At 42.3% G+C, this 11,945-nt stretch overlaps 2 protein-coding genes across 3 annotated transcripts in view; both read left to right on the forward strand.

Annotated features, from left to right (window-relative positions):
• LOC105558685 overlaps nucleotides 1-5,612 on the forward strand; it is a 16,787-nt gene extending 11,175 nt beyond the window's left edge. The window contains exons 8-11 of the mRNA XM_012006507.1: nucleotides 970-1,437; nucleotides 2,013-2,630; nucleotides 4,058-5,312; nucleotides 5,343-5,612. Coding sequence (XP_011861897.1) covers nucleotides 970-1,437; nucleotides 2,013-2,630; nucleotides 4,058-5,312; nucleotides 5,343-5,584 — 2,583 coding nt within the window. The 3' untranslated portion in view covers nucleotides 5,585-5,612. The remainder of the gene's footprint in view (nucleotides 1-969; nucleotides 1,438-2,012; nucleotides 2,631-4,057; nucleotides 5,313-5,342) is intronic.
• A 1,773-nt stretch (nucleotides 5,613-7,385) lies between these two features.
• Nucleotides 7,386-11,945, forward strand: part of LOC105558682 (anoctamin-8-like) — a 30,725-nt gene continuing 26,165 nt past the window's right edge. For both annotated transcript variants that reach the window (XM_012006502.1, XM_012006503.1), the window contains exon 1: nucleotides 7,386-7,715. In XM_012006502.1, the coding sequence (XP_011861892.1) occupies nucleotides 7,487-7,715 (229 nt within the window). In that variant the 5' untranslated portion in view covers nucleotides 7,386-7,486. The remainder of the gene's footprint in view (nucleotides 7,716-11,945) is intronic.

The following is an 11,945-nucleotide window of genomic DNA, read 5'->3' on the forward strand; positions in this document are numbered from 1 at the left end:
TTGCGGCCATTTTGGAAAAAAATATTAAACAAAAAATTTTTTTGTACACCTCATTATATGTATAATGAACCCTTTATACAGCATTTTGATTGTTTTATTGCTTCATGGGGAAAAAAATCCCCGAAAAAAAGGTCTATTTTAAGAGACGTCTGATAGATGTAACCCCTTAACACCCCTAGTAGCACGACATATTGGCGCCATATTGAGAAATGTGTAAATCTAATATTCCCAACATTGGTTCAATATTGTAAGACGGACGCCTCCTCTTATTTAGCCAATATGTCTACTTAGCAATACTGGTCTAATATTTGATCAATATATTATACCAATATTCATATTGTCCCACACAGCACAGAAAGATTGCAGAAAGATTGCAGAAAGAATGTAGAAATGTTACATTGCAAGATTGCAATATTGCAGCAACGTTGCGCAACATTGCTGCAACGTTTCTGGAGGATTGCAGCAACGTTGAAATGTCCGCCCTCGGAGAGATTGCAGTGCAACATTATAGCATTTGAAACATTGCTGCAATATTGCTATCGAAAGTTTGCAATTTTATATCCCTGCAATGCCTCTGCAAGATTGCACTGCAATCTGCAAGATTGCAACGTTTCTGCAATGTAACTGCAACCATCTGTGCTGTATGGGAATATTCTTTGCCAATGTTTAGCCAATCCACTGTGCTACTAGGGACCGTATGTAAGCCTTTAGATTTTTAAACGTGATATTTTTCTCACATACTTAGAATTAAATTGTTGTGTGAGAATCCATCGATCTTCCCTTCGGTGTCTAAAATCGATCAATTCTCTTAATATTGTCTAAGAAATAGTTTTCACCGGACACTTTAAAATGAAATTTCCGCGTAACGCTCCATCAATCTTCCCTTCAACGCACCGCAACGCGCGGGAAAACATTCGAAATCACCTTTCTGAAACGCTTGAAAAATAAATGCACACAAACACGCCGCAGATACAGCACATTCTCCCCAACGACGAGACGGCGGTGGAGTCGAGTCCGACGCACATTTTGAAAAATCGCCCGAAATACCAGACCTCGAACCGTCGCCCGACCACGAAGACGTTCACGACGACGACGACGAGCACGACGACGGAAGCCGTGCCTGTTGCGACGACGATGCCAGACGACGCCGTGTACGCTGTAAAATCGAGAACGAGAGCGGACGAGCCGAAATCAACGAGAGCGCGAGGAAGAATTCGCCGGCCGGGGAAGAAGCGCACCACGACGACCACGGAATCTGGCCTCGAGGCGAACAACGAATTGCCGCTGGACGAGAACTACCCTCGAATAACGCCGCAACAGCTGCCGGTGACGGCGAGCGGACAACAGCCTCTCTACGACGATAATTTCGACGTCGCGCCGCAATTCGTGCCGAATCAGAATCGACCGACACAGTTTTACGAAGAGAACAGCGAAAGCGTAAGTGACTTCCTTGATAGCGTCACGAGGCAAAGACACGAGATAATACACTATAATTTAAATTATTAAATACATAGACATGATAAGGAGCGTATGTGCTAATCGTAAGATATATTTAAATCACTCACAATCAGTCGATTGGAAAATATCCTTCTAAAATTATTTTCTCTTCGTTGCTATTGAGATCTCGCTGAATTTAATTAAATGTCCTAATAGTGTCTCATGATATCTAATCCTGAAAATCATCAGACCTTCGGAGATTTGACACTTTCCTTCAATGCTTGAGATAATCTATTGAGATCTAACTAAATTTAATTAAATGTCCTACTAGGACACAGTTGGATCTCAATAGATAATCTCGAGCGTTGAAGGAAAGTATCAAATCTCTGAAGATCTGACGACTTTTAGAATTGGACCCCATGAGATATAATTAGATATTATATGATTGAGACATATTTAATGGGATATTTTCTCAGGTGCGTAAATATTTGACTAAATTTTCTGTTTCCGATACTTTTCTAACAGACGCGAACTCGCCTCTTTAGATTGCTAGATTATAATGTGTGTGTTTCCAGTATCCGGCTCAAGAATTTGTTCTGAACTTCGGCAATCTGCCAGAGCAGGTGTCGCAACGCGAAGAATACGATCAGACGCAGCTGGCTAGTATTCTACCGAAGAAGTATAGCCACTCGAGTCGCGTCAACTCGGACGCGGGTGCGCACTCCACAGGTGACATTTACGGCGCCGAGAGCCAATGGTCCACGAAATTGTCGAAGACGTCGTTCCAGCCGAGCTTCGCCTCGAATCGCGTGGCCGGCGAGTCGAAGAGGGGCCGCGGCAGAACCGGCAACGATCAGGAGAACGAGAACGCGCCCGAGATCATTACGGCCGGGCCGGAGGTGTCGTCGGTGACGATGGTCGTTTCTTCCGACTATCAGAAACACCCGAGTAACGCCGATAGCGTGGACACGACGATGGATGGCTTCGGGTGGAAAACGAGCGCACAGGATCACACGGAGAAATTGAACGCCACGACGGCAGTGACGAATCCGCCGACGGCGGCGCTTCAAGGTCAAAACGATAAGGAAACGTTGCCGGAATCGCGAGACTGGACGAGCAGCAAGAACGAGAACCTTACGGAACAAATGGACAGCGCGAGAGTGACGAGACCTGACTCTGTTACCGGTCGAAAGGTAAATTATTCTTTCAGATAACAGTAATCTTGAATATTTTTGTGAAATAAACGACTCAGAGCAAAGTCCCTTGTTACAAAATAGGCTCCTGATATGAATCGGCGAGTTTTCGACATCCAATTTCACTAATCCTTCTCGCAACGATTACCCGGTCAGCAAAATGTTAACAGATTGACAGCAGATTCATCAGAAACCCAGATCCACAAAATTTAAATGCAGATTTTCAGGCGCCATGTTGAATCCAACATTATAAGTTTTGTAAACCTGACTCCATACGTATAGTCAGCAACCTGAAAAACTTCCGAGTACCGAGGTCCAAATAAATCAATTGTATTTTTTGTAATTTTGACCCTTTACATTGGCTCCGCCATCTTGGATTCTCAAATTTTTTCAAGTTTTGACTTGAGATCAGAAATCAGCGATCTCAAAAATTTCCAGGTACCCAGTTTCGGAATGTCGTTTACTTATAGGAAAAAATTTTTTACTACAAAATATCTTATAGAAAACAAAATTTTTTAAGTCAAACTTTAACTTTGATCTGCTATATTTTCTTGGGAAAATTTACTTTAAATGAAATTAAAGTTTTTAACAGTAATTTTTCAAATCTAAGAGTTTACTTTAAAAAGTTAAAAGTGTACTTAAGAAATTTTAGAGTAATTTTGGACACAAAGTAACTTTTAGATAGCCAAGCCTGTCGAAGTTCCCGCTAGAGGGCCGCGTGGCACAACACTTTCTCTTAAGAAGAAAACCGCGGTATCATAAATTATATCACATACTTTACACAGTTCTTAAAGTTTTCTTTTAAATTCTTAAAATAAGTTTCAAGTTTACCTTAAGTAACAGTTTAAAGTGCCCAAACTTTTCGTATCTCTTATATTTCTAAAGTAAAATTTTAAGAGTTTTTTAAGGTACCCAGCAAACACCAAAGTAACAGTTACATAACATCGATATAAATGTAACATAAGGCATGCCTGTTATATTAAATTTGCATTGATGTTATGTAATTATTACTTTGGTGTTTGCTGGGGTATATTTTCCTAACACTTAAAGTAATTTACCTTACCTTTAAGTTTACCTTAAATAAAAGTTTGAAGTGTCCAAGTTTACTTTTCATATTTCTTTTTTTTAAGTACCTAAAATTTTAAGGTTTTCTGATTTTCCTAAGGGTTGAGTCAGCCACCGATAATTTTAGATCTTTCACTTCAGATTCAGAATCAGCAAACCAAAAACCTTGTAGGTATGAAGTAGTAGAGACATCGGAGAGAAAGAAGTGTTGGTTTCTTTAACTTCGGGAGGTGTAGCTTCAAAGGATTAAGCAGTAAATTCGAACGTAATATTGCAATTCAAGTCCCTACCGCGAGTCTTTCTTCGTCACATTCTATCCCGCAGAGGACGATGCAAAATAAATCGGGGAATTTATCTTTCAGACTCGAAGGAGGAAAGTTCGCGTAAAGGTAAGGCCTCTCGTGGATGATTTCGTCACCGCCGAATCCCAACACTACAACTCTGCGGTGAACAGCCTGGCTCAAGATCAATACAAGTACAATCCGATTCGCGACTCGAGGTTCACCACTGCCCAGCCGATTGCGACGACTGTCACCGCAAGTACTGCGACGGCCGCGGAGTCGGTCAAGAAATCGCTCCTTCAGGGCTTCCTGGAGGAGATGCTGAGGAACGACGAGGTCTCCATCCCGACTCGCGTCACGTCGGTCACCACGGAACCCGACTGGGCAACATCGACACCCACGACGACACCGATGACAACGCCGTACGTATTTTCCGAGGACGGCGAAGTCACAACCTTGAAAGAGAATTACACGCCGTTCGATACGACGCCGATGCCGAGTATCGACGGAGAACCCGTCACAACGACCAATGAAAGTTTTAACGGATCGAAAACCGAGTCCTGGGAAGCGACATTTGAGAGAACAACTCACGCGTCGCAGGCTGAAGTGCAGAAAGAAGCTAAACCGGAAGAATACAAGGATTCTCAGGAGGACAAGCAGAATAATTTGGAAAACGTCGAAATCTTCAATCAAAGGTATAACTCGCCATCAAATTATCCCGATAGATCAGGGATCTTGAGGAAAGAAGAGGAGGAGGGCACGACGGAACCGACCGGCTTCCCGTCTGCGAAGGAAGAAACGCGCAAACTGAGTGCCGTTGGCAAAGAGAAGGAACATATAATGACGTTAAAGAGGCAGGAAAGCGTCGAAGATAACGAGGCGCACCCGAAAAATCATAGGACCAAGTGGAGCGAGGTGAAACACCCGTCGACCTTCGACAAATCGCAAGCTACGTCGAGTTCGTACTCGACGACGACGATCCCCGGTGTCGTTACGCGAGACGAGGGCGACGGCAGCGTGAAAACGCTCTCCGATTACGTGAAGGCCATCTTCGACAGCATGAAGAACGCCGAGGGCGAGGAGGAAGAGATCGCCAAAGTGATCGAAGCTAAAAGCGAGGCAGACAATTACGATTCGAATGACACCGCCTCGGCACGCGCGGCGAGCGCGGAAGAAAGTGAAAAGATCGATCGAAAAGCCGGCACGACTGGCTCCCCGCAGGACATTTCTGCAACGCAACGTGTCGACGTTGAAGAGAACCGGCCGAGAGCCGAAGAAACGCGGGAAGCGACAACGAAGAAGAGTGCTAGCACTCGCGAAGCGACAACGAAGAAGAGTGCTGGCACTCGCGAAGCTACTACGCTAGTTCCAGATACGACCGCAAGCACGGTGGCGCCGTCCAAGGAGACAACAGAGCCTTCCACGACGACGACGAAAACGGCAACGTCGATCAGACAAACAAACAACGTGTTCAGAACGAACTCCACGATGTTGGGAAAGGTCCTGAGAACCTCGACTACTACCAAGGTGTCGCACATGACGGAGATTTGCTACAGAGGTCGATGCGTGATGACGAGGCCGAAATTGGAGGACGTCATGACGAGATGAGGGAAACTCGATGATTCGTCGATCCGGTTGTGGGATTATCTTTAGCACTTTCCTGTCCGATTGTCGAGAAACAAATTATCACGTGACAAGCGAAAATCTTGAGAATTATACATTGAATATCGGTCGTCGCTGAGAAACGCAGTGAGACGCACCGAGTATTTTAGCAACGTGTGTTTGTATGCGTTAATTTGGAATAGAAAGGACAGTTCTCTCCGAAGAACCCAATAAAAAGCTACGAACAATCGAAACCCTCACCGGACAGAAAAGTGCGTAACTTTTGCACCTTTTGCATAACCTTTATTTATTGATAGAGATATATCGCGTTAACAAATTAAATCTCTAAAAATTGTTACCTTCATCTCCTTTCAAATTGCTCTTCGTGCTTACGATTCTTTCGATCACACACGTCGAATCATGAATAAAAGAGTATCATTTCCCGGGGAAAAATGGAAATGTCTCATTATATGTGTCTCAATCATGTAATATCCAATTAAATCCAATTCTAAAGTCGTAAGATTTTCAGAGACCTTGTACTTTTAGCGAACATGTTATTATCTATGGAGATCTAATTAAATGTCCCAAGCGAGCGTTTAATTAGATTTAGTTAGATCTCAGTAGACAACCTCGAGCATTCAGATTCGATCTGATGATTTTCAGAATTGGATCCCACGAGATGTAATTTGATGTCGCACGATCGAGACGTGTGTGAGATTTTTCAATTTTTTCCCTGGATTTTTACATCATAAAAAAATAATCGCTCGACCTAAAATACCTGGTTAAATTACGGCGCAGTAGCAGAACTAAATTGATCACCAAGCTTCCATCTCATATATGTGTACGTATAAACACGTAAGGAATGATCAATATTCTCTTCGGGCACTTTCATTTAGAGAAGATATTTATCGCTGGGAGATAAGGCATCGCTCAAGATGTCGCGACAAATTATGTGTATCGGGGGGGGGGGGGGGCTAAAAGCGAAATGCCGACATGATATCAATTGTGAAAAGGGTCGTCCCCTTTCTGGAAAGGAAATTCTGCGTCGTCGACGACAAATCGATCGTCCGTCGCGACGCGCACTTATAAAAAGGGCGCCGAGAGTGTGTGTCGGCGTCCTTCCAGCGAGATCGAAGCGTGGAAACTCGACTCGCACGAGCGACCGCGTATAGGGAGCTAAGTCTATTTAATTTAACTACAGAACCTGTGTAGTATACGTGTAAGTTAAGCGTGTAAGTATTTTAATAAAGTGAGAACGCAAAAAGAAGTACATTCGATTCCCTTTCCCGCGGCAGCCCCGAGCGCGGCGCAGGATATTTTAGTCCTCCCAGTTGCGAGTCTTTTATTCGCTTCAAGAAAGAATGGAATTTTTACAATATATTTATAATTGTATATATATAATTTATATAATATTATATAATTTATATATACCGGTACTTGGGAAATTTTCGTGAGATCCACGTGGGGACTGATTTCAAGATTCAACCCGCCGTCCTAATAACTTATTCTTCGCTCTTAAAGACGAGTTTCATCTCGCGCCCTGGCCAAAATCCACCCTTACGTCGCCATCGATCGGCAAGGTTCGACCCCCCTCGTGCAGATGGTGCCACGCGACGGAGGGGGTGGCATTCCGGCAGCGGAAGCACGACGGGGGAAGCTCGTACAGGGACCTCACACCCCCTCGTCGTCGTCGTGCGAGCGGGGCGGCTATGTGGCACGGGAAGCGGCGAAGGGCGAGGAGCGGACGAGGCCACGAAGTGGGGTGCAACGAGTAAACCGTGGGGCCGCGAGGGTGAGGCGAGGGGGCGAGAGGGCGGACGAGAACGACGTAGTGAGAGGAGTCACAGTTCAGTTGAGGCGCAAGGGTCCTCCGGCTAAGGACTACGGTCCCTGGCAGTCCGGGACATTATGCCAGGCGGCGAGGGGTCCCCGATCAATCTCCTCGACCACCACCATCATCATCGCGCGTCGGCCACGTCCACGACGGACGAGTGCGCGAACGGCGACGATGTTAGGACCGCGTCGTCGGCGACGAACACCGGCGCGACCTTCACCAGCGCGATGACGAGCGCCCTAGCGGGCGACGGTCTCCGTCGCAGAAAGGTCATACACGCGGCCCGAGAGACCCTCGATAAGGGTGAGTCAGGCGCCACTTCTTCGTCCCTTCGCGTTTCTCTCGCATCATCGTCGTCGTCGTCGCTTACGAAACCCCGTGCAACCGCGGCACCCGTCGCCGCGGACACCCAGCCCCGAGTCCTCTTCGACTTTCTGGTGCACGGATATCGGGATCGATCTTCCTTCCCCGAGATGCCGCCCGATAGGCGGAACGCTCTCGGATCCGTTCCTGGCCCCGTTCAACCGAGTCGCCGAAGAGCGACGTGTGTTAGCGCCGATTTGCGAATCGGCTGTGGTCTCTCGACGTACGCGCGCTTCTAATATTGAGATCAGTGATTGAGAGATAGATATGCGCGACCGTAAGATGCAAATTTAGATCTTGTAGATCGAACCACTCGCCGCGTTTAATTTATTATTAACCTGTCCCGTGAAAATACCTCGACGTTTCAGAAGTCAAACGTTTTTATATGCGTAATAACATTTGCAATACGTGCTCTAGTATTTAACTCGGCGCATTAACATAGCATTAATTACGGACGTTGTTTAACAAGCGACGCTAAAGCATAAATTCCACAAATTCGCGCGGTTACTTCCGCGTCCTCGCATTTTCGTTATAAACGCTTTCGCGAGTGCATTTGGTATGCCAGAATCGTTCCATTCGATGGATCCGCGAACACGACGAAACTCGTAAATAATACATAAATTTCCGGGGAGATGAATTCGTGCGGTTTCCGGTGATACGAAACGACACCGTCCTCGATTGATGGTGACAAATGTCTTCGCGGAAAAAACAAGTTTTATGTTATGTTCATCTCTTTTGATGACCCCGATGTTGCCGGACCGCCATGTTGCAGCTGCACTTTCGAAATGGTTGCTGTTATGGCATTCATGCGGGTTGCTATACATGCATCGCAGATACACCGAGATCTTTGCGCGCGATACATAGACATTATTTCATGTTTAATCGATAGAATTTCCTCCGAATGCCTGTCGCAATACACCCGTCGCGAAATTTTAATCTCCTGTTAATTATGCATCACACGTGTATAACGGCAGACCAATGTGAAATTTTAATTCGTATTTTTCTTTTTTTCTCCTCCCTGTAGAGATACAAGAAAAATAAAATAAATAAGAATTTTTTAATATATCATAAATTTGTAAAATAGACGCAGACGATAATACATTTAATATATTAATGTGTAATATATATTACTGTTAACAATATTAATATATCATTAATATATACATGTAGAAGGGAAGAGACAATGAATTAATTAAGAATAATGATTAATCGTTTTTAATAATAATTGAACAATTATTCCCTCCTTTTTTAATCAAATACGAAAAATAAATTGAAATTGAGGCTAAATTACTTAATATTTTCTTCAAATGGTACAAGACTTTTCGTGATATAAGATTTTTAAATAGTTTATAAGAAGTAATTTGTTTAATATAAAAGTCGAAATTTATAGAAATAACTACAGTCCGGGAAATGCGGCAGTTCTACGTGGTCAGATCTCATCATTTCTCCTCGGTGTACTTTACGTGCGCACGGGGGTTACGTAAGAATCTCTCGCACGTGGGCTGAATGCATTATGTATGTGTGGGTGTGTGTGTGTGCAATAAAAATGGCTCGCTGCTCACTCGATGTATGTAGATAACGGTTAGAGAATAATTATTACGTACAATTCAATAATAATAATAATAAAAGTCTAAAACAAACTGGATTTATTCAACAGAAGAATACATTGACATTTTAATAATTACTATTGTCAACTTTCAATTTACATGGAAATAAACTCGAGGATTGCGTTTAAAACACAAAGAGCTGTAGCGTCAAATTAGATAAACACAAAAATATACATTCATTCTTTAATTTACGTCATTTGTTTTTATATTTATTCGCGTTGGTTGCATACGCAAATTCTTAAAATATTCCCAGACACATGTCTAAAAGACGTCATAAAGATATCTTTCAGACATGTGTGTTGTCTGGGTTTATTTACAAGTTTTCACAAATCTTTAATTAAATTTAATTATGTTGTAAAAATCAAATTTGCTCTAAAGAGCCCTCTGTCCTCCAGAATATTGTGTTAAAGATTGAAAATATTTACAATATCATGTCTTGGATATGACAGTTGTAATATATTTTAAGACAGAATGGAATTTAGATAAGCCGCAAAATTTTTACATTTATCAAAGTTCTAAAAACTTCTGTCTCTTATATGAGATATTCGCATCGAAAGAGAAAACCGATTTTCCTCAAGGGAATATTTTACCTCCTAAAAATGCGTGTGGGCATAAAAAACGTGTCCCTTATTTTTATCTAGAAAATAACGTATTAAAAACTCATCAAAATCGGAAAGGGGCACCTTGTGAGGTTTCCTCCTGTTAGTAATAAATTTCATTAGCACGAAATCCACCCGGGACTAGTTCTGAATTGCTGCCCAACTTCATTGAAAACGTTAACTCGCATTCGTTCGACAGGCGGTGCGAAATTTACTCAATGTAAAACTCTACCCAGTTTCATATACGTATCTTTAATCTCTCGTTTTAATGTAAATATACCAGCGCGTTAACTTTAAATCTTAATTGAATTAAATTGAATTAATAGGAAAATTTAGAGCAGACGCGTGTTTCTGTGCTGTACGTTCTCCTAGTTGTCGAATTTTGTAAATGTTTAAAGAGGACAGCTTCGGTAATAGCAAAAGGATTGAAGGATCGGCAGTGTCCTTAGGAAATACAGCTCTCAGAAGACATAAAGCTTAGAGGAACGTTTAGCATTTGTTAACGCTAAGTCGGTCTCAATTGTGCTGCTCCGCTACGGCTACTCGACCTGTTTTTGTGTCACATCGCAATTGCGCATTGAACCGAATGATGTGACACACTGTGCATTATCTATATTGTGTATTATTTACCGATTGCAGCTTAAAATGTACGTGGAGTTGAAAAAGAAGGAATAGTTGATGTCACGATTTCAATATAAATTCTCAGCAATTATTTTCAGTAATTAGTTCTTGGTATCCGCGATGTAGCAAAGAATAGCTTGACGGCTGTGGAAAATGTGAATATTTGCGATACGTCACTTTTTCGTTTGGGTATTTATAAATTATTATCTAACGATTTCTTTTATATCGACTCTTTTTTTGCTATAAATTTAATTAAGATTTGAGTACATGACATTATGTGCTTTTTAATTTTTTTCAGTTTTATGCATTTTCCTTCCTATATTATGAATTTCCACCTGCTATCCCGGAAGACTTCGTAAAAGAGGAAATTTCTGACGTACTAGACAACCGAGTTAAAACCCCCACCAATAAGTTAAGTAAAGAAATTTATGCAACGATATTTTGTTGGTGCACGGTAACTATTCTGTTAAAAATTGTTGCAAAGGAATCTATAGTTTACATATAATATACTTTTAATGAGAATATTATGATATACATAAGTCGTAATATAAACAACCTTTGCTTGGTGATTGCAAATTAAGATACAAATCGATACGATGTAAAGTAAAAGTGCTTTAATGCAGAATAATACATGGTTTAATAGAAATGTACATTTCCTATCACTTCGCGCCTTTCATGGAGAAAACTTTAATTAACGTCACATTAGATTTCTTGTAAATTATAAGCTCAATCCTCGAGTCCACATTTCTAACTTTCAATTTATAATTCTCCACTTGCAAAAAGCCGTGTAGAAAATAAAAAGGTGAACAATTGAAGACAGTGCTGGCGAAATGGACCTCTTGCGCTTTAATTGCGGGAAATAAAAAAATTCATGAAACGTAGAATAACTTTTAAAAGGTATTACATTTGTTCCCAGAAATGTTATAAAGAAATACATGCACCAGCAATCACTTACAAAGGAAATAAACGAAAGAATTTTGGTGTTTATTGACGAAAATCGTTAATGCATTCCTTTTTTTTGCGCTCCTGCGCACCCCTTGCGGGCCCAGAAACCACATATAAGATATTGAACCCACCGTTACCTTGGCGGTCTATAATGCAAACACCATTTTGTGAAACAATACCGACTATAAAAAATGAAGAGGACCAAATATTGGCTTTCAGGCTTTCGCGGCTGTTGTCTTCTTTAGTCTTCATGGCTTCCGGATGGTTGCCGCGTCCGTTTGCAGTGTGGTGCCGACGTTTCGCAGGCGTTGCAGTCTGCTTCATCAGGGCTGGGAGACTCTGATACTGAGCTCCCTCGCGTTGCGCTCGTCCTTTTATACTCGTTCTTGGGGGAAGGG

The sequence above is a fragment of the Vollenhovia emeryi genome, unplaced genomic scaffold (assembly GCF_000949405.1).
Source record: "Vollenhovia emeryi isolate VEMERY1.0 unplaced genomic scaffold, V.emery_V1.0 DF939322.1, whole genome shotgun sequence".
Classification (NCBI taxonomy): domain Eukaryota; kingdom Metazoa; phylum Arthropoda; class Insecta; order Hymenoptera; family Formicidae; genus Vollenhovia; species Vollenhovia emeryi.